General features: G+C 37.0%; 1 protein-coding gene across 13 annotated transcripts in view; it reads left to right on the forward strand.

Moving 5' to 3' along the window:
* Nucleotides 1-24,263, forward strand: part of LOC105382920 (disintegrin and metalloproteinase domain-containing protein 11) — a 388,227-nt gene that overhangs the window by 262,707 nt on the left and 101,257 nt on the right. For all 13 annotated transcript variants that reach the window (XM_048623425.1, XM_048623415.1, XM_048623418.1 and 10 more), the window contains one exon: nucleotides 11,496-11,575. In XM_048623425.1, coding sequence (XP_048479382.1) covers nucleotides 11,496-11,575 — 80 coding nt within the window. The remainder of the gene's footprint in view (nucleotides 1-11,495; nucleotides 11,576-24,263) is intronic.

Consider the following 24,263-nt stretch of genomic DNA (forward strand, 5'->3'; position numbering starts at 1 on the left):
ACATACTGTTTTTCCTATAAATTTAAATTTTGTATATTTTATGGAAATACATAGCTCACAAGCAATTAAACTAGAAAGTAACTAGTTAAATAAATGTAAATCATAGTCTAATTAAATCATAAAAAAAGTAATATTTTCCTCAATATTTTCATGAGTCGTGTGACTCGCGTGGACTCCAAATGAACGTCATAGTGCCGGCAAGCATCAATGGGTGTTCACATGATTTGTGCTCGGGGCAAACAATTTTTCATCCACCCTGTAGCTAGTACATAAATCACGTTGACATCACGCCACGTACCGGGCAAGGGACTTTCACCCTAACAGTTAGTTTAGCGAAACGTGACCTAAAGTTTGGTGTAGTTAAGTCGAAATCTGTTTGCTAAAGGTGCGTTGGATCAGCTCTTTCTTTTTCAGGGTATTTGATCGGCTGTTTATTGTTTATTTATTAGTTTTTTTAAATGTTGCTACCATGTTTTTATTTTATGAGACCTTTATAAGGGTTTAACTTATTTATTGAGTTGTTTACTGCCCACGATATTTGTATTGTATTTATTTTGTAAATTATTGAATTGGTACGTTATAAAAATAAGTTTTTCTTCTACATATAGGTAATATTCTTTTCTGGATAAAAGGTGTACAAAAAGAGCCACATTTGTTATTTTTTTTCATTATCATTATAATTTACTTCCCTTTACTTCACTTTAAGTAAAATAAGTAAGAGATAGTAAAAATAAAAATCACTTTAATCTACACACAACACTTTATTTAAAAACCGGCCAAGTAGACAAAGAGAGAACGGTTCCGTTCCGCTCCGGAACATTCCCATTTGGTAACGGTTTTATTTCACCTGCGTTGCGTTAAACACGCGCACACACGCGCCCGCGAGGAACACATAAATTTAACGCTAAAACGTGCCGAGTGTTTATACCGTGTTCAACGTTAAAACTTTTAAAATCCTAGATTCAAGTTTGTCGTTCCGTGAATCTTTCCTCGCAAGAATTCAACTCTTATACCCAGTTAAGGACTAAAACTTTTAAATGTAAACAAATTTTATTTAATGCACTGAGGTCTTAAAAGATTGTAGGGTAATGTATAATATAATGTATGCAAGCAAAATACACCCATACCGCTCTGTACCGGTAAAGTTTATATTTATCTTTGTCAACTTGTACGTTCATTCTTAGCTCGCAAAGACGATAAATACACAGCCAACTCGTGTTTGTATTATACATTATGTGTGTTCCCGGCGCCGTGACAGCGATACTTTGTTTCACGTAAAAATGTTTAGCGAAATGCAATTGCAACGAGACGGAAAGTTAGTGGATATTTATACTCTCTCTTTAGGTGAAGTAAAGTCCGTTAAATTGTTTCAACACTTATTGACGAAGATTTAATGTTATACAATAAAGCTTACATATAAAGCAGAAGTATGCAACTACTGCATAACAATAGAAAACCCGAAAACAACAACTGAAATCAGTGAATCTTATTGCCGTTCACTGAATCTGAAGATTAAATACAAATGAGCTCGAGGACAAAGCGCGATACTTTAGCTTTAGTTTCTATTTGGAGGCAAGTTTCACTCACAGTTGGTCTGGGTGGAAGTAGGTTTTGTTAAACAGAACGGGCAGTGGAGCCGGCCAATACTACTTCTGTTTGTTCCACGGCGGCAACTCAATTAATGCCGGCAACTTTTGAGTTTCAAACCCCGGGGATTAGTCTGCCTAATTGGTGAATGCAATTTGCGCTCAAATTAAGATTACGCTTACACGGCTTCGCCGAATACGGCTGAGGGCTGGTCAAAGCGGATTGCTCTGGAACCGTTCAGATGTTAATTTCTATTTTTGGCTCGTAATAAATTGGATTGGATTGGGTGTGAGAAAGTCGCATCCCAGCCATCTGTTTCAATTTGGTACAAGTTTTAAATAATTTTAGTTTATAATATCCTATCATAGAAGGAGTGATATAGATAAAATTTATTAATTTTTAATTTCATACTCAGATGTTCAATTATATTAATTTGTAGTTATAAATACTCTGTCCAACTTTATGTATACTTAGATAGATATGCGTGCCTGATATCTTTATTACATACCTACTCGAATCTCATAATAATAATTCAACGACAAAACACTAATCCCACCCCACACAGATTCATCAATACCTAAGGCTGTAACCACACAAACTGCTTACGGCAGCGGTCGTTATGGACCCAAACGAACTTAGATCAACAAAGTAACATTTCATCCAAGAATAGTGGATGGATATTGTTACGGCAAAATAACAAGATATACCGCGGAAAAATAACAAGGAGAGAACACCGGCGAGCGATTTGTGAAAATAAATGCGGGTCCAACGAGGCGGCCGGATGGGAGCAGTTAGCGGTCCGGCGCCGCCATTTTGTGGCGCAACCAGTGAACAAAGATGGCCGACTTTTTTGTGATTTATATAGACATTGATAGGTGACTTTGGTCGCATTTTGATTTAGCTCATAGTTTTTACATATCAGTTTTATTTATATTTTTTCAACGTAACAGAATATATCGCCTGAAACATTAATACATATATTTTACAAAATAAGAGCTAACATTAAGACCACCATCTAATTACAGAGCCCAACCATTTACTTTTAAAGTAAGTATAATGAAAAGGTAGTAAAGTAAAGAAGTTTGTCAGTCGGAGGCTCATAACTCTCGCACCATTGGTCGGGATGTATGGAACTCTGGAGCGATGCCAAAAGTAGCTCTTTCCCGAAAACAGTGCCGACATTGATTTAACTATATCTGAATAAAAATGAAATGCACACCATTTCTCTTTGTTAGCGTTGGATGTATTGAATGAGAGTTATTTTTCCCTATCGGTAGTGCGCAGTTTTTTCATTGGTAGTTTACGGAAAAGTTGAGTAAAATTATTATATTTGTTGGCAATGCTGAAGCAGTTGTGCTTACTATGTGGTGACTCTACAAGTCTACAATATACCTACACTGAGGTTGATGTTGTAGTACCTATTATTATTTTAAACCTATACTAGCAACAGCCTGCGAGCTTCGCTTTGTCATGAGTTTAGATTCATCAATATCAGATTCCTCGCCTTTTTTTTAAGGTTATTTTTTTACGATTATTCTTTCCAAATACAAACTTTAAGACATTAGTTAACATTTGAAAAATAATAATTAGTGGGCTACTAGATCTCTAAAATTGTGTTTCTAATCCTAGTGGTTTGGCCTGTGCGTTGATTTAAGGTCAGTCAACCAGGACAAATTTTATAAATATAAATTACACAAACACCATGGCAGCTTGCATTTATCGTGATTACATAGACAGCAGATAGTTCTAGGAAAGTGAAGAGAGCGTTTTATTAGAGAGCAAGAACTTATTATATTTTCCTTCACTTTTCAGTTCATTTTCAGGAAACACGGCAATAACACCAGCTGTTGAAGCAACTCATATAACGTTGTTTTCATATTCTGAACTCTACTCACCCAACGTAACTTTGCACCTGAGTAAATCAGTTCCTTTTAGTCCTGGAGGTTCACTTTAGCTTCATGAACAGGATATTTTGAATGGCCGCTACGCTAAGTACGACTCTATTTCATTGCATAAGTGTAGAATATTTTAGTTGTATTCCTATTCATCGAAAATTCTTAATTCGCCAAGCAACAGTATCATAGAACCTTCTTTACTCTACACGTATCGGGATGGTTTTAGTAGGTACTGGAAAGCTACTCAACACCTTTCTCTCTTCTTTACTCTACACCTTAATTACGTAGGTGGGGTTTATCTGCTCACTTGGTTTTTACCAGTACCTACTAACATCCCTCTTTCTTATTTTATGATTTTTTCCTTACTTCTTTTAAGATAACATTTAATATTCCCGTAATTTCTTCAGCGAATAAAAGTAATGTCTTCTACGAAATGTTTAGTTCATCAAGTTGCACAGTTTCTAGAATGCGATCTCTTGTTGATTCAACAAAACCTCCTTTGTTATGACTACCTCGTGTATTTTGTGTTGTTCTTAGAGAACGCAGCATTGAAACAAAACCTTTTTCAAAGAAAATAGTCTGTTGAACCGACATACGATATGTTATGACATTATCTAGTACTTGGGTACATACGAGTATTATAAATATATAATGGTTTTATTATTACGAATACTGTTTTCTCGCTGAAGGCTTCGCGAGGCTTCACGTTCTATCCCGTGTATTTTCTTATATTTCTCCAATAAAGACAGGGGCATTCAAGCGAAGGCATCGAGTTGCGAACGGTTGAATGGGCCCCATGTTTGAACACACCTGGCGCGTGTGTATTCCTCATACAGTGGAAAACGCATCTTATATATTTTCTGTTAAAAACCCCTTTCCGTTGGTGTACCTTTTCCGTGTGCAGTGTTTAGAAATAACGCGTGAACTTATCGTGTTCTTTTTAAATTGTTTTTGTAGAAATTTGCTTTTCGTCTGATTTTATTTTACAGATAAACGAATGCCTGCCATTTAAACAAGAGTGGCTGTAGTTTATTAAATCTCTAAATCATACTTATAAACTTTTTACTACAGCATACATCACTGAGTAAAAATTTGTCATAATGCCGTTTCATATTGTGCATAATAGCCTCCCAGTAATAGGCTACTAGATACACTGGCACTGGACATCAATGAAACCATAGTCCATTGCAACTATAAACGCTACGGGCACGTTACAATGTAAATTTCTAACTACGCATTCGACAACGGAATAAAAACAATTAAGGGCATTAAGTCCTAATTGTATTCAGCATCAGGAATTACCGTCCACTGTCAGGCTCCACCATAATGACTGGTCGTTAAGCCATCGGCGATGGAACCCTGTGGTTCTACAGAGTGGAATCCTATGTGAATGGAATTGCAAATGTGAAGTAACTGTTTTTGTTGTGATTTCAGTAATGTTTAAATGTAAATAGTGCGTTTTGTTTAATTGTTACGAAAGTAATTACTGTCGGGGTATGCACAATTGCTTTTATTTTATGCGATTCAAAAATGAGTTATAAATATGGTTTTTATGTATTACTGCATATTAATACATAATATGTGGTCACGTAGTAAATTTCAAAGGAATATCATTATCTAATTTAATAACATGATTAAAACTTTTGAAAGCTTATACCTACAACCGTCATCAATAAACAGAGCCGTCCGTCAACGGGCGAATGAAAAATAAAATGGCGTAGAAAATGCAGATGAGGCCGCGACACGGCGGATCCGATTATCGCCGCGTGACTTCCGATCCAATTTAATAATCTTCGAAGCCGTGTGACGTCATCCGGCACCGGCCGCCCTCCGTCAGTGCCTTATTTATACCCGCCGGGTATTTGCAAAAAGGTGCTCTTAATCTTAATTCTTCTTCGGAATTTATAGGGTGTTTGCATAAGGGTATGGTAAGATTGTGTTTTGCGCGAATGGAGTATCAAATAATATTTATTTTACAAGTACGGTGCATCCGGGCCGAATTAAACTGAATGAAGCTAGTTCAGCTGTAGTGTTTTTCAACCGCTAAGAAGAACATAATATGAGTGTTAAAAAATCCCAGGATACAAAAAACAATAAAAACTTTTTTATTATTGAAGTAAAAAAACTATTACACCGAACCCTCAAACTCTCCCAAAACTAAACTAGCGATCACCCAAAACTTTTGATTTAATCCTCGAAAACAAACTATTAACATTTTAAATCGTGCCGCCGCCGCCGCCTCCCCCCCGCCGCGCCGCCCCGCTTGCCCGCCGTAGCGAATTACGCCCAAATTAAGATAAAGTCAGAACTATTTGCCTAATGACCCACCTCAAAAACTCACGCCAACTTAGTGACCCTTCTACCCCCACTTGCTTACCCTTGGCGGTTCATATTGGACCTTCATTACACGCAGTCTTCAATGAAAGCTAATAAACACTAGCTTAGGATTGTGCTCTGGTATTAACCAGATTCCAAGGCTGTTTGATCTAAATTGGTTACTGGTTCGATCTAAATTGTAGTTATTTTGTGAAGTAAATCCTAAATATTTAGCACCATTTATCATCAGCGATAGGACTTTGGTCAGAAGTTGACAAAAACCAATCAATCCACCAGTTGGATGGCACATTATGATGTGTCAATTACATCCATAATGCGTAGACTGAGAAGTAGGTTACACCATTTCCACCAATAATAGCGCGGGTACTTCTCACATAATAATTTCAGGGACTAATTTACCCCCATTTACCCATCTCATACGGCGGATACTCGTAAATATGAATTGACAGGTCTCCCCCTGTTGTCTCTCATTATCTTATGGCCATTGTGTGTCGTAGGTACCTCATGGAGGGTAATGTGTGACCTAGTTTACCGACCCTTTACTGTGTGATGATAAATATTAGTTTTATTTGCGAACGGTTTTCTTCTACACTAGTCCAGTCAATAAATGACTCAAAATTAGGTGTAGAGTGCGTGAGCAGGTAACTAAGCGATTCCTTCAGAAACTTGTTCAGGGGGCTTAGGTTGTTAACATACCAAAAGTCCTGACTCCTAGGTGATGAGCGGGGGGAGAAGAGGGGGATAAAGGTATGATTTTTTGGTCCCCCTCCTCCCCCCCGCTCATCACCTAGAGGTCAGGACTTTTGGTATGTTAACAACCTAAGCCCCCTGAACAAGTTTCTGAAGGAATCGCTAAGTTACCTGCTCACGCACTCTACACCTCATTCCTTGACTGGACTACACGTGTCGGTGACAAACTCTATAGCTGGACTAGCTTTTGTCACTGTGGTGTAAGGATTAGCCATCAGATTAGTTTTCAGCCCCAAACTGCCCAATGCGCAGTGTCCAGTGCAAGTCCGGAGAACTGGGTTAGTGTCCTCGCTAAAACTCAGAGGTCTAGGTTCGTCGGGTGGTTATCACGTTTATGTTTTGATAAGGACATAAAGATAATTATTCAAATGGGCCACATTAAAAGTTGGCATCATCTGCATGTCATATTCAAGAATAAAATGAAAGTTTGCTTGATTCAAGACTTATTTTAAAGAAATACTGTTGTAAAAAGTTGAACTTATTTTCGTGGTTAAAGTAAACACAGAACAATTTCTAATGCTACACATTTTAAGCGGAATTAGTTGGAAACGCTGGTTTGTTCTTTTTAGAACTTTCATACGGTTTTTCTAATCTTTTTGTACCTAGACCACGTTAAAACAAAAGCATCCCACGAGATGCATTGGGCTCGCTTAAAGAACCGCACAAATTTTATTCCCCATGAACATAGAAAACATTTTACCTAATAGCGTATAAGCGAAAACAGACTTTTTACACTTTCTGCCACGTTAATAACATGCGGGAAATATAGTGTTGGAAAAATCGAATGATGTAACTTCTACGCGGTTCGAGTATAAAATATAAAAGTTTTTATTAAATGTAAAGTCTATACTTTAAAATGAAAAAGCATTAATTACTACAGTATCAGTACATCATCAACAGTATTATTCCCATGAAAGCCATCAGATATGTCAAAAATTTTAAAACAGTAAACTGCTTGGACACAAGTCAATGTATGGTAATTTGAGAGTTGTTAACATATGTAGTTAATTTTTTCAGTATTTTTGAATTTACATTCGGTTAGTTAGTTCTTTCTGATTGTACGAGCCACGCTGTACATTTGTGTCCGCGTCAGCAGTTTAACCTCACTTCAGTGTATTTGAGTCAGTATGCCTTTAGCAGTCAACCCGCGTACTCATTATCAACCTCATATCATTTTAGCAATAATTACTTAGTTTACAATAAATCAGTTTATCAGTTAAATAGCAGTTATTATTTGATGTTACGTCCCTGGACTGTACACTGATAGATCTGCATCATGTATAAGATTTTTTTAAGGCTTTGCACTAATAAATCGTACACACCTCACAGTCATATAACTATTAATCAAAGGAGAATTTATTTATTAAAAGTTTCCCAATTCCCTTTCCAGCCACTGTGCAATAAGAGATACACATTAGAACGATTATCTCGGCGTAGGCCGGATATTGTTGGGAGCTCCCTCGTGAGTCCATCCATTCCTTCAGCAAGATAACACTAACCAGCTTACACATTTCGCAGGATATTCAACGGAATAAGGAGTTTACGTAACTAAACTTATGTATGTCAAAAGTTATCAGACAAATCTTAAGAACTATAAATCTCAGAGGTCCTGGGACATTATTATTAACTATATGATACCTATATTGAAAAAATCGCTTTAAGCGATAAGACCGCCATTTTTGTAGGTACATATGTGTTAGTACCTCTTTAAGTTAAGTAAGTTTATTTTATTTGTGTGTAGAAATAAATAAAATTCTATATATCTATTATAATATTTATATCTCTGTATTTAAAGTTGTTAGCTTTCCAAATAAAATAAAATAAATACTTAAAAAATTACGAACTGATTATTTTTTTAAACATAATCATTCTAAAGGTAAAATTATAAATCAATAAATAGCTAGCGTGCATGGAGAAAATAATAATGATACTGCTTTTATGTAAGGGGCTTCATAAAATTGGATTATGCTCTTAAATATAAGGGAATAAGGAGCTCCTAGCAACCTATTACGAGATGCGTGCGTGCGGGAAAGAGTTAGGTTAGATATATTATTATTATTATTATTATTATTATTATATGAAATATGATCTTCCGGTGTCGACCTTCTAATATTTTTAACTATCCTTTTTTCCGTGAGCTTAATTTTAACACTGTAATAATAAATAATACATTGGTGTCGATTCAGAATACACAAAATTTAAATTTAGCATGATGACTCGTTTATTTTTTATAAAAAATTTACAGTAATTACTATTTCACAGAAATCAACAATTCTATATGGTTGAAGTACAAAGTAGGTACATGTGCATTACCTCCGAAGAGATTAAAATAAAAAATACCTACCTACCCAGCGTTGATGTCTACCGCAACTAGAACAAAACACACTCCTACACTCCTACATAAAGGTTCCTTCAAATCTCAAGCCTTATCCTCACAGATAAGAGAAAAAAAACTATGATTCGATTATTCGCATCGCTATGCGAGTCGCGTGCAAAAGTTGGCGTGAAACGATGATCCCGTACATAATTCCGCGTCGGCTACAGGGGGTTACTCTATACTGACGAAAAACGAACGGACGGGAGCTGTCGTGCAATCGGCACGTTTGAAACAACGTGGGACAGAGTCGTGGCTATTGCAGCAGTGCTCGGGTACTTCGTTTTTCGTCATAACATACAGGGTGTTGCAAAAAGGGTATACTAAGCCGAAACCTATATGTGCATCATGGTATATAAGCCCGAAACTGTTATCAGAATTTCAAAATTCGCGAAAAAAAAATAATTTTCCATAGAAACTTAGTTGGTCACCTGTCTTTTTATTATGGAGATTAAATATATTTTTTCGAGAATTTTGAAATTCTGATTTCAGATTCGGGCTTAGATATTATTAGTATACCCTTTTTGCAACTCCCTGTAGAGTGACCCCCCAGCAGTTGGAATCGATTCATCGCTCGGTTCCGATTCGATGCCGATTGCTGATGATTGGATGTTTCAAAGGAGCTGAGGGCTCGCGGGGGCTCCTTTGATTACTTTGCTTTTTAACCCCAATCGTAAAATAGAGGTTCTATTAGGTGTAACTCTGAAGTTAGGAATGGCTTTGGTGAACAGATTCAAATGCGTATAAAAATATTAGTTGCAAGTTGAAACCTAGTGACAGTCGCTCATGAAAGTCAGTTTATTCGCTGCTGTGCTAGCCTGTTTTAGTACAGTTTCTACAACAATGTCAATCTGTACAATACAATTCACCACAGCCCATTCCGCCCAACATGACTCAAAATAAAAGAACGTTACTCTTAATAGTAAATTAAATTAGCTGTTGTTAACTAATATTCGATGGCACACAGTTCTTCTTCCATAATTTTAATAAACCAACCACTTAACGAAGTTCCTGCGAAATAGGTTTTTATTAAACGTGTAGCCCCTTTTAATAAAAACCTATTTCGCAGAAACTTCTTCATCTAGTTCAATTCAAATGTAATAATACCGATGTGGGAACCCGACTGAATGAACGAGAATTTATCAAAGGGAAGCCCGAAATGGACTCAGCACAAAACGCCACTTCCCAAGTATGGGATTCCGGGGGAAATAAAATTAGACTTTTTTTAAAGCAACAGCCCTCCGGTCCGATTAAGGGATGGTATGGAATGTTCTAGTAATTTATGGAGTGGCCGACGAAGGCGAATTTTAAATGTGATTATCTTTGCCTCTCTTTTCGGGTCAGGGGAATGGGGTTACATGGTATTTAGAACAGACAAACGGATGCGAGCGGATCGGTGCGGAAGGAGAATGGGACGATGCTTCAGGAAGACTCGCCTGGCCTTGATTGATGATGATGAGTGTCTGAATTAATTTATGTGTAGAATATTCCTATGATGAAAGCATTATCTTCACAGACTGATGGATAGTTCCATATTTGATTAGTACCTACTGACACCTACATGTAATGATAACAATAATACACTCGCAAGCAATGAAAAAGTTCCACGCTGACCATTGACGTTCCATATGTCACTGGAACTTTTTCAATGCTCGTCGTGAGTGTAATTTAGTAGAGGAATAAAAATGATCAATGATCTGAGCCATCCGATGTGCCCAACTCCGCCGCCCTCTGCGCTCCTGGTAGTTACTGTTTGCATGACTCGTGATTGAGTTTGCCAATAAATCTTGCGCCTCCGTCCATATCACAAATTATTATTTGTTTTACCTTTCATTGGAAAACAAATTTTCGCTTCAATGATTTGTCAAAGGTCCTCATTTCGTAAATGACCTATTTTCTTACGGCTTACCTACGGATGGTCCTTTGCAAATAGTAGCGAAATAATTTTTCCTTTGAACCTAGTGGGGTTTCCTCGAAACCCCAGTCCGGGTATTTGGGCCTCGTAATTTTTCACTCACAGTATTCAGATTTCTCACTTTGTAAAGCGGTTCAGTGCAGTTATGAGAATTTGAGCTCTATGAGTGTTGGTAGAAGGACTTCAATTGATAGTGGAGATTTTGTATTCCAAATAGGCTTTAAGTAACAAATGGCTGTCGGTTCTGCGGATAAATGTATTTAAAGTACAAGTCAACAAAAGGGATACCACTTTTGGAAGTGTTTTAATCATTGTGTAACAGTATACTATGTACTTTAGTATAAATAACTCATAGCTGCTAAGAGTAACAATTAATTTTCATATTTTTTATAATGCTGCATATTGTAAATGGAAATTATAGTTTTGAATATGTTTTTTTTTTTGTAAATTTGTATTACCATTGTGTCTAATTATAATTTTAACACTTGTACAATGGTGTATTTATTAAATAAAACAGATAGAAAAACTAATTAACCTACGTAAATTTGTTCTGAGTTTTATTATTTTGGTGTCCAATTTAAACATTATTCTATTCTATTCTACAAATATAATTAATCTAATGTATTTTTTGTTTCAGACTGGCAAACACTTTCATCGTACATCGCTTCTCATCAAAGCTTTCAACCACAAGTTCAGATTGGACCTCGAGCTTAACACGTGAGTACTGAGCTTTTGTAATAATGCTTCACAGACTGAGCTTCACTCAACTTCGCTGTGAAAAGCCCCGGTTTTCAATTATCTATATGAGAGTCTGAATGTAATAAACTAAAACAATATACCTACGTGTATAGTAGCGTATGTATAAATGTTTATATATTTACTTAGTACCTACTTAGATTAAACCCAGGTACTTAATAGAATCAAGACAGAGTTTGAAAAGTATTAGCTAGGTACTTTATAATGATTAAATTAGACTCTCTTCCTCCTTAATAGCTCCGCTATTTAAAAATCGAATTTCATTTAGAAAAAATAGAATAAAAATCTTCATAAAAAACCCATACCTACATTATTTTATATTAGTCGACTTATCTCAAAAGCAAAGCGGAATCTAAACCAAGCACCCGCTTTGATACCTTGGGTCTCCTATCTCTCTCTATACAATAAGACCATCGTATTTCGTTCCCTTTCTGTTCTGGAGATTTTATAACTTTCCAATTCGGTGTGGTTTTTCTTTCAATTCCATTTATGGGCCTTGGATCGTTTCAACTTCGCGGGGGACATTCAATTTTTGCGTTTAGAAAGTTGCGGGTCGGAGTGGTTCTCGTGAAAACGTACCACAATATAGGTACGTTACCAAACTATGATAAAATTCACTAGTTTTGTCACACTGTGGGAATAATAACTAATTGCAATCATCAACTTTCCACCTCGTAACATAACAATATTTTCTTTTAATAAATCTCTGCCCGGCCGGGAAACAAGCATGGATTTATTCAGCGTTCTAACTCTTATTGCACCGGTAAAAGACAAACAAATCATAAGATATATTTTACGTATTACCTATGTTGTGAATTATATCAGAACGCTTTTTCCCTAGTTTTTTACAATCCCCTGAAGCCTTTAAGGATATTTGCAGTCATAACAATATGTAAAGAGAACACATAACTCATTTTCATACGTACCATTAGTGACATATTCCTCCACGCACACGAAAGGGAGAATACCAGTATGACGATAAACAAAAACTAGGGAGAAAAAGCGGCTCTTTTATTAGAAATATGACAGAAAAATTCACATATTATATTGGATCTTCAATAATAATAGGAGCATAGGGAATGTGTTCGACATATGTTGTGACCGAAGGAAAAAATCCTCCATATTTACGGCAAAACTATCTGATATTTACGCAACATTTTGTATAGGCGTTTCGAGAAAGCAGTCGTTTTCGCATTTGAATAAGTACCTACCATTCGATTTCAATACAAAATCAAATAAATCAATGTGCGCTGGTTTGAAAAATGAAAAACTTTTATTTACAATGTGGACTATCCACTGATTTTCGAACAGCTTTTTATCTCAACTTAAATACCTACTATTAATATCATCGACCTAAAGGGCGTGGGCGGACAAATCTACATCTTACGCGCACATCCGAAAGCCGAGAACAAATATGTTATTTATACAGATACATAATAATTTAGAAATTCTTTTCTTATGAGATCTTATTACGAGGCGGGTTGAGAACGTGTATAAATAGGGAGGGAAAGGTCCTAAGAAATGGCCGCGGGATAACGGCTATATTTGTACACGTCACGGCAATTTGAACCACGACAGAGGTCAACATGTATATTGTATAGGTGTGTGTTTGTGTATGTATCTTATCTGGTAGTCTCTCAATTCTGAACACTCTGTATAAATAATAATAACTAGGTAATTTATTCAGACCATGGACAGAGATTGGTGTTAGAACCAGGGAGACTTTGCGCAGCAGAGGGACACAATGGATTCATAAAATTTACAAGAAATGAGCATATGTAGTATAGAAAAATACAACTAAAAAATTATAAATTAATAAGATTATCATAACATATTACGAGTTACCGGTTACCGGCAATAAACGAACTTGATTTCCAAGCGAATCGAGGATCCCAAGTTAGTCGCGTGACTTTTTCGTCGAAATATTTAGTCGCAACACCCTGTATGCTTGCACAAACTGTTTGACGAGTCTGTGTGCGCGACGTTGTTTGTGCTCGTTTAATGAAGTTGTCGTGAACCGGGGCGTGAGTTCGGAAGCGGAGCCAAAGAGTATAATATATCCACTGCGTTTAGGAACAAAGTGTATGTACCACTGCGTTCAGCGGAACAGTGTAACCATAATTTGACGAAAGAACAGTGAGCTAAGATTCTCACTTCACAAACACATTTGTGTGACCATTATGAAACGGTAAAACTGGATGCATTCCCACGAAGGTCTCAGAAACGTTCGTAACACGCCGTAAGGTTAACAAAACGTGCTGTGGACAGCAGGGCAACAATCAAAACTGGTGATGTGCCTAGTCGCGGTTTTGGTGCATCAAGATGACTCGAGTCGGTTTGTACAGTCAGCTGCATAAGTAGCTGTACACTTTTGTATCTTGTCAAATTCAGAAACTGCCAATTAATTCATTGAAACCTCGACGGTTCGTCAGTTCGACAAGGAACAAAATTGTATAGCTACTTATGCAGCTGACCGTACGAATTCGAATCATTACCGGATCTGCGATTGGATACCGGCACATTACTATTAAAAACGATACCTAGTTGTATATACATTTCAGACGTTCAGGTAACATTATAGTAAATATTATAATGTAATTCATTCCAGGATTTTTTCGTTAACGTTACGCATATCGTCATTTATTTTATCCACCTTGACGGACTGGACACCAAAAATAGCTTTAACACTTACCTTCGTTACTTAAACCAATTTACTTTAACAACGTTACATCTAACAGAAAAATGAATTTACCCGCACGCCACCACTGGGAGGTTATGTTATTTAGCTGGAATACGGAATACGTTACTGTAACGCGTTTTTTTAATAATTTCCCCTCCCATGACGCCTTCTGTTTGATTACTGACTTCATACATCACGGGAAATCTCTTGGGGTTTCAATAATTCATTTTGTTTTGTGATACCAATTTTTACGTGAGCAAAGAATATTTTTTACAGTATAATACCTACTTAGATAAAGAGTGTGGGTTTTGCAATTTATGGAAACGTAAAAAGTTTATTTATTTATTAAATACTTTATTGCACAAATATGAACAAAAGGTGGACTTAATGCTAAAAGCATTTTCTACCAGCCAACCTACAGGAGGTACAAGTAAAAAGTTTACGTTTTTATTTTCAAAAACTTAGTCTATGGATGACACCCTGAGTCGAGTTTCCCCTTCGACTTTTGCAGCGTCCTGTATAAATCATTCTGACGGAAGCACGGTCGCTGACGAGTAAAATATGCAATTTTCGTGCTCTTGCTCACACGTTTCCGACGCGTTCTCACGACTCCCACATTTCACGCGTCGTGCGTGTCCTTAGACGACCGAATGGCGTAGTGGTTAGTGACCCTGACTACTGAGCCGATGGTCCCGGGTTCGATTCCCGGCTGGGGCAGATATTTGTTTAAACACAGATATTTGTTCTCAGGTCTTAGATGTGCCCGTAAAATGGCAATAGGCCCGCCCCCTATTACATTGGGACTAACATAACACTCTGGCGAAAAGTGGGTGCAGCAATGCACCTCTGCCTACCCCGCAAGGGAGTACATTAGTACAAGGCGTGAGTGCGTGTTTTTTTTTTTACGTCAAACCGTTTGAAAAAAGTTCAACCTACACAAATCTTCTAGCCGAACTAATTCAAAATAAGAGCTCAGTAAGAAGTGAGGTGTTATTTGTCGAGACGATTCTTTTGCATTGACACTCCATCTTATTTGTATTAAAATGTGCTCCTGTGCTCTTATCTTTTAATCATAATTTATCCGAATTTAGAATTAAAGTCCATTTTTTTTCGAACTTACAAATTTCATTCAACTTTGAAAAGAACCACAGAAGCCTATAAAAATACTATATGAATGACCTTGGTTTTTTAGACAAAAAGCTTTTCTTTGTAACAAACAACTCCTTATTTTTATGGACAATTTAGCTCTCTTCGTATCTGCTTAGAATAAGGACAATGCATGGGACACTTAAATAGGGGCGATGTGACTTACATGCGTTTCATATCTGATTGTAAAACTTTAAGTTTTGCTAAGTGCTGAGAAAGTCAAGTTAATTAAAAGCTGATCTTGAGTATGGAATTAGCTCTAAAAGTGTGAAGCTCATTTTCTTTCATCTTCGTTAAGTTTTTATTTTATTTTACTCTTATTTGTTCACAATTTTGGGTGGCCAAAACCTACATGTGCAGCATGGTACATCTAAGCCCGAAACTGAAATCAGAATTTCAAAATTCGCGAAAGGTTTCGATTTAGTATACCCTTTTTGCAACACCCTATATAATAATAGAATGAGAGTGTTGTTTAGTTAACAAATGTGGTGTAATTTTTTCACATCATTCTATCCAGTGTTTCGCGGGAGGATATCATGTGATTTATCACATCCTAAGGGTAGGCAGCAGTTATTTACTGCTTCCGGTGACTGTGATGCTGAAAATGTACTTATCTGGTTAAAAGAACCTTCCTTTTATGTAATATTATTTACCTATGTATGTATCTAAAGAGTGGTATGATTAGTTCATAGGATAAAAACAAAAAAAAAATACTTCAAATCAATTTTGTATACCATGTCCACGATAATACACACCAGAGCAAAGGGAAAGTACTACCTACCATTGACATGTGCAAGATCACTGAAACTTTTTCATTGCTCGCGTTTATAAAATGGATCGATACTGGTAAACACTATAGCACCTAAATAACCTTTTCAAAAAGAAATAGCAAAAATACAAATATAAATCTAAACTCACTTCGGCTACCAAAACTAACAGAGCAAAGTAAACACATTACTGCCTTGTGTTTATTTGCATGAATCCTCACCAATCTCACGACCTTTCACTGTTTTTTTTTGTTTTTCATTCGAGGTCGTGATACCCCGCAGGCCTGATGAACCACTGTGCAAATATATTTCCAAGATGGCGCCCAATCGATGATTTCCACGAAACGTGAAATTGAGCCGTTTCCAGTTTAAAACGTAAACAACAGAATTTGTTTTTACTGTATTGTTGCCTTAGGGAGGCTTTGGCAAGTAAATAAACCTGCTTTTATGTTTGTTGTGTAACAAAACACGGCGTCGGAATGTTTTGCAACATTTTCTGTCGCCGAGGAAATAAATCAGCAAGCCCTTAGATGTATGAGGTAACCGACCAGGTATTGTAGGTACTAAGCAAACCAAGACTAACCAGAGGGAAGAATTGAGCAAATACTTTACACGTTTTCCTCAAACAGTTTTGCGCAAAAAAAGAATTCGAAGGACTCTTGCTCACACGTTGACGTAGGTGTACCTAAGTAAGTTGTAAAACTTGTAAATTTATATCTACGTTTCCCATTTCAATGAGTTTCCATTGTAATGAATGCGTCGTCCTATCCAATTTGTCCCCATTTGGCGCAGAGCCAGCATTTTTGTTAATTACTATTCAGGTTCCAAGTGTTTTATTATATTACACACCTGATTGAAAAAAGGTAGTTTTTTTATATCTGCTAAGGTTTATTCCCCATATTATAGCATGCCATAATGCGCAAGTGGCACATTGCGTTTTAGGTAGTCACATACGTGAGGAGAATAACTATGTAATATTAATTAATAATTATTATAATCAAAAAGATGAATCATGCCATAAAACGCACACGGAAAATGAATTTCAACTATAAATAAATTAATTAATTGAAATTTTAAACTGTAATTTAATGCGAAACTTTCCGTGAGTCGTCCGTGTGATCGTTAATGGCGTCATCACTTCATCCATTACTTAGGCCTGGGTCTCCTATTTACGCCGAGGGGCGCGTCCAGCGTCACGCCGTAGGCCGCGTCACAATGCTCACTATAGAAATGTACTGATGCGGTCTCCCTCACACGCCGACGTTGGCGCGTAGATGTAGTGAGCATCGTGACGCGGCCTACGGCGAGACGCTGAACGCGATCTACGGCGCGTAATAGGAGACCCGGGCCTTATCGATTAAGCTGTCAGCGTTGACGGATGTTGATGACGTCACCATCCAGATGATATTTCCTTTATATGCATAGTACCTAGGTATATGCTGATATGTTCATTAATTATCATTTTACATCCGTCTTTGGCGCTTCAACGATATTTACTAGACACTACCTAAGTGCTCAAGATATTTTGCATGGGGCTCTTTTAGATTTGATTTAGTATGTACAAGATGGTTACTAAAAAGAAAATTTCATGAAGTTTCGAAACCTCTGAAAGTGAGTTTTTTTATGGTTGATGTTTTTGAGGCGCAACGAAATAAATACTGAATCAATAATAAAGATACTTACGCAATTTTACAAGATCACATGCAAAAGTACAGTCACGGGCAATGAAAAGGTTCCACTAAGAAAAGCACCAAATTACTCCTAAACGGAAAAGCTATCTTAATACGCCTTTTGCAACATGAAGTACATTAAACAGAGCATCAGGACATACCAACTAAAACGATAATATTTTGTTAAATTTTTAAATTAAATCTTTGAAAAATTTTAAGTTGTTTGATATCGAAATTTTGTGAGTGGAACTATTTCATTGCCCTCGTGTGTAGTATCAATGCCAGAGTACGCGGCAGTTGGCGCAACATTAAATTAATTAGAGAGCCACCGTTTCAGTAGATTATTACCATTTAGATACAACAGTATAATTGGTGGCATATTGCTCCACCTGAATTAATTAGTCAAAATTGATGTTCAGTCAAACAATGCTATTAATTAACCAAGGTATAGGATTGGCGATATTCAATAAAGAACATTACCTTGCGGCCCACAAATTGTTTGCTAAAATTGTTTATTACTGAGTGTGGTGGTGACTTTATAAGTTTCGTTGCCATGATCATCATAAATTCATCATTAGCTTCCAGCTAGTAACGAGCCTTATTATTTAGGTACCTACATTCAAAACCTTAGATTAACAATATACACACGTTGGTATTATAATACCTATCGTTGGTCCAAACCATTAAATTCCGATAAACAATACGACAGCTTTATATATATTTAAAAAAAAGCTGGAAAAGCATAGGCTACTTAACAATGAATGAAGTCGTTAATTTTATTTTCCACTCGAAATGTGATAAAATCTGACGTTTGGGACCGCAGACGGCGATTGTATCTAGCTTTATTGGCAAAAATCTGCATAATTGCCCGAAACGTCCCGACGAATAGCCATCGGATACCCGCATTACACGATCGGTAAAAATGAACCATCTGTATGGAAATTTTAATCCGACGATTATTATTTTGGCTCGATTACGTCTATGAATAATTTGTGCCTCTTTTTTAACCTCAGATAGAAAAGAGAGTTGTTACAAATTTATCGACTGTGCTCTTGTGAGTAAGTAGGTATATAAAATGTATATTATATAACTATAGCTCATAGTGGCAACGATTGAACCGATTTAAATGGACATTTCAGTGAAGTTAGTTAATATAGACTTAGATACAGTCTATATGCTTTATAAACGGTTGCTAGACTTAGTTTTAAAAATGGACCGACTCTCCTGTTTTATAACTTTAAGTGATGGATAAAAACGCAGCCACCCTCTTTTTAGTGAGGTTAAAAATAGTACTCGACGGCGAACAATTCTGGCTAGGATTAATTTGTCGGTTCTATCGACGTTCCAATATGGCAAAATCGATTGCAAACAAATTTGTCACTAGTCTATTGAACATTTGGAGCGATGGACCCACCCCGTCGATGTCACGACGAATAGCTCGGTTTGCTCGGGATTGGTCATTTGGGTAGTCTATGGAAAGCGGATGTTTATGGCCGTTTTGTATCGAAAACCGCTTTATCTAACCACCTCTTTCACTCATGGAGTGATGGGACGGAGAGTAAGGGTTGGAAAAGGTATTGTTTGTGTATTTTAACAACCTCAATAACTAGTATCGATCACAGTAAAATTGTTATTTAAAAGTACCGGAGTCAGCTAAGCATAAATTAATGTACAAATAAAAGGTAAAGGTATCTCAATTAGGTACAACATTTAACGAAGCCTGTTGCATATTGCATACTGCTTTATTGTGTAATTATAAATCAAACTTATTTTAATGAATCATATAAAATAACATTTCAAAAATAGGTAAGCTTATCATAAATGAATTGTTACCTCAGGTAGCGCAGAGGTTGCATCTGACGCACCGTTCTAAATTTAAAACCATCAGTTTTTATTCTTTACGCTTCTCTGTGCAAACAGTGGGAGCGTTGCTCTCGAGACGCGGGGCGGTACGTTCCAGGGGGTCACTCTATATGACGAAAAACTAAGTTTCGGTGTGCTGCTGCGCAAGCCACTACTCTATCTCGTTGTAATAAACGTACCGATTCCACGATAGCTATCATTCGTTTTTCATCAGTATAGAGTAACCCCACAGGGACGACGTCGTCGCCATTGAATAATGGAAGCTCCGCTATCGATTGAATTCATAATTCAAATTCTCTCGCACCGCATCCCGCCCGCTTCTTTGATGTAACAGGTTGGGTCTGGTTACTAGATCTTTTGTGTTTTACTCTATGTCTTCTTTGCACGTCTGAAGTCTTTTGTTGGAAAAATAGAAGCGGAATAAAAAGAAGACTAACTACCTAATATAAAGTATGTTTATATTAGATACACAAAATAATTATAATAATGTTGAAAACAACAACAAAAAGCGTACAAGGAAGTTGTTAGATTGTTGAATTGATACGCTGTGAACGTAACATTCTGTGCAAACGTTTGTTTAAGTCTCAACGAAAATGTTCTTGTCTCGTAACCAACTTATGAACTACTTAATAATTATTTATGTTTGTGTTCACATATTGTTTTGTTAGCTGCCTTTGACAATATATTGTACTTGAACGAACGATAATCAAAGTTGTTCGTCAACTAAACAAAGTTTGATTGGAGATTGGTAAACGATTATCGGAAATAGGGAATGGTTCAAATATGGCGGCGACGCTTTCACGGTATGATGATGAATCTGGTTCTTGTTACCAATTTCTTCAACATGAGAATAAATAATAAATAATTTAAAAAGTATAATTTTTAGTCCTTCTTTTTTGGGGCGAAAATTATAATAAATACTTTGCCCTGCTTGTAAACTTCACTTTGCCTGATAAATGGTTATCCCGTCTTTTTTTTTACTAAACGTAATCTTCACCGTCTTCTCATGTATCGCTGGCATAGTTTTAGAATAAAGAGACAGAATGTACCAGCCATAGATTACATCTCGACATTAGTTTAAAAATTCTTCATGTACCTACTTATCTTATTAGGTATTTATTAAATAATATAGCAACAACACACATATAAGTTTAATACAGTATATGTGGGTACATCTCACACACGGCCATCCGACTCCAAGTTACGCAGACCCTGTAATATGGGTATTGGACAGCTGATATATCTACAGTATCTACACAAACTGATGTATCTGAAGAGGAGAAACGATGTTCAATTGTTTACCCACCCAGTCGCTCGCTCGCTCACTGGCGGTGTGGTCGCTAAAGCCAACTAGCACATCATTACATTATACTTATATTAGGTATGTGTTACGAATGTGTAAATGCCAGTGACCTTACACACAGTGTTACTCACACTCCAGAGGGTCTGAAAGGAGCGGTGTCGCCAGCAACGGGCGGATACCAACTGAAGTGAAAACAATCACTATTGGATTAAAGCAATACTTGCCCCAATGTGAGGTTCGGGTGATACCTTATTGATTTCTTGGAATTCGACTACAGTGTGGTTTTGACTTCTTTCAATGTTATCATGTACTAAATAACCATGACCCGAATGTACTAAACTCACGTAGGTACATCAAGTATTAGGTATATTTATGTTATAAGTAGTTATAACAAATGTTATATCTTCCAGGTAACTTTTGCCTGAAAAACTTTAAATATGAGTCAGTAAATAAAACCCTTATTGAACCAATAACTCTTAATAGGGCATGACTACTTCAAATTTTTAATTGGTGCTTAATTCAATACGATAAAGTTAAAAAGGATGTGGGATCCATAATAATTTTGCCCAATTAAAAGGCTTAACCAAACTATATCTTCTTCTAAAAGAAACCGCAACATAGGTAACATTCCATAGAGGTAATTTAACGGTAACGCACAGTCATAAAGACGCGCGCACTGAAAATAAAACTGCGAATTTATAAAGTCCCGTGCACAATACGCAAATAATAAGCGTGAGGCAGCGAGGCGGAACAACGCACGGCGCTCGCCGGCGAGGCGGAACAACGCACGGCGCTCGCCGGCGAGGCGGAACAACGCACGGCGCTCGCCGGCGAGGCGGAACAACGCACGGCGCTCGCCGGCGAGGCGGAACGACGCACGGCGCTCGCCGGCGAGGCGGAACAACGCACGGCGCTCGCCGGCGAGGCGGAACAACGCACGGCGCTCGCCGGCGAGGCGGAACAACGCACGGCGCTCGCCGGCGAGGCGGAACAACGCACGGCGCTCGCCGGCGAGGCGGAACGACGCACGGCGCTCGCCGGCGAGGCAAAAGAACCGAATATCACGGTCCGTTCTCTTTTAATAATATTTACCGCGCGCGCTGCACTAGGATGCATGCTACTGGCCGTGCAGAAATGTTATTGTTTTTTTTTTGGTCTTTTAGGTACGTGACTAGCGAGTAGCGACTAAGTGTTCGAATGTAGAGACCGCGCGCTGAGAATTGATGTCCGATAGTTCTATAGTCTAAGTTTATTTAACCATTTACTAATTTACCCAACTGATAAAAATAAACCTATTAACAATAAAAGCTAAAAATAAATAAACGAAAATGCGAAATGTTTGAAAGTACAGTTTAATACTAACGTAAAAACTTAAATATTAGTAAACAAGACTCGCCAGTAATAAAATGGAGGAGTTGACCTTTGGCCAGCATCACGACAATAAATTCAACTTTATTACTGGGCCCTAAAACACTAATAAGCCAGCTCCTTGTATCTCCTTAACGCTTTTGTATCCCATAACATGTTTTACTATCCGCTGTAGCTCTCATTTCATTAACAGAGTAACAGGCTAATGAAATAAAACGGAAAAAGACCGTTAAATTGATCGCTTTTTTTATCAGCAAAAAATACACTAAGTATCTTTGTTTTTTGAGTACAGCCGCAGTCACGCGATGCCCAGATTATCCCATCAAGATGTTGTTTTAGGGTCCCGTAGCTGAATGGCTATAATGGAAACTCTATGAGGTTTGTCGTTTCTGTCTGTCCGTCTGTATGTCACACACCTAATAAAGCTTACATTTGTGGCTACGGATCCGTGAAAACGTACGAAGTATGATTACTGAGTTACTACAAAAACATAGTTCTATGTTTTATTGCTGAGTATGTCATGTTGTGAGCTAGTTTAAAGATTAGTGTTAATAAATACATAACCTTAACTACCAGAAATAAATATAATCTCAAATTAACACTTCCGGCCGTGCTAATGTGTGAACAACGCTGTAAAATTACATTTACATATTGCGTGTGAACTTAACATAAACTGCGTATCAAAGGGACCAAAACAAAGATAAAAGATTAAATAGTTTTGAATACATTTTGTTAAACGTCGCATCTTAAGTATTTCTTTTCATGAAATTACAGAAATGATAATGATTCGTGAATTAATAAAAAATACTGTAAAAACGAATGTTATTGCTACTCTACTGATTTTATACATTATTTGGGATTGTCCTTGTGAGCATTATAAAGCTCAAATAAATAGAAAATATAAATATAAAGCATGATAATCATTCTTAAATTAAAAATATGTGTCTAAAATTAATTTACAGGGCTCACCGTGTCACGCTTGTTACAACAGAAAGCTTTTCTGTGTTAGCTATCTGGAAGTTCTTTAAATCTGCACTGACTCTTAAATCTGAATAAAGAAAAATACGTGCCTACTCGTATAAATAAAATGTTAATTAAAGTGCAGGTTAAATTATTATGATTTTATTTTCAAAGTCCGTAAATCAATATGCAGACTTTAGAAAAAATATATATATATACCTAGGTAGTTGTTTAAGCGAAATCCCGATAGCAGAATCTACTAGGGTTGCAGTTGCAGCTAGCAAGTAGCATTCAATTTGACGTCCGTACACTTGTGCGCAGGAAACCGGCATACTTTATTCATCAAACTCGCTTCCGAGCGGTACACATGAGGCGCACGAATTCGCAACACCACCTTATTTGTCATGCTCTCCTGGTATACAGCGAATTTCTCGGCTCAGATAGCTTGACTTGTAAATATTAGAGGGGGGAACAGACATATATTTATTAAATGTTATATGTAGGTATTAAGACACCAAAAATAGCATAAAAATCGGTTGAAGACCATGCTTTTGAGACACAATGACTAAAATTCACATATACCGACAGAATGAAACATAAACAAACATTCCTACATTGCCTGCACGTGTGGTGTATCGAAATAACTTAAACTCTACAAAAAATACCCAGTTGTGTAGTACAGCGCACTCTAGTGGCAGTCTGAGGCAACATCCATCACGCGGCCGACAGCCGGGCCCGAGATTCCGCCCTGAGGTACACCTGTCTGTTACGTCGCGAGGTTGCCTGTATGTGTTGCCTTTTTGTGTATCTTAAAGTAGCTCTGTTGAGTGAGGATGTATTTTAGCCTCTAGGTTTTTGTTAATTTTAAGGAATATATTTAATGTAAAGTTTA

The sequence above is a fragment of the Plutella xylostella genome, chromosome 10, assembly GCF_932276165.1.
Source record: "Plutella xylostella chromosome 10, ilPluXylo3.1, whole genome shotgun sequence".
Lineage (NCBI taxonomy): Eukaryota > Metazoa > Arthropoda > Insecta > Lepidoptera > Plutellidae > Plutella > Plutella xylostella.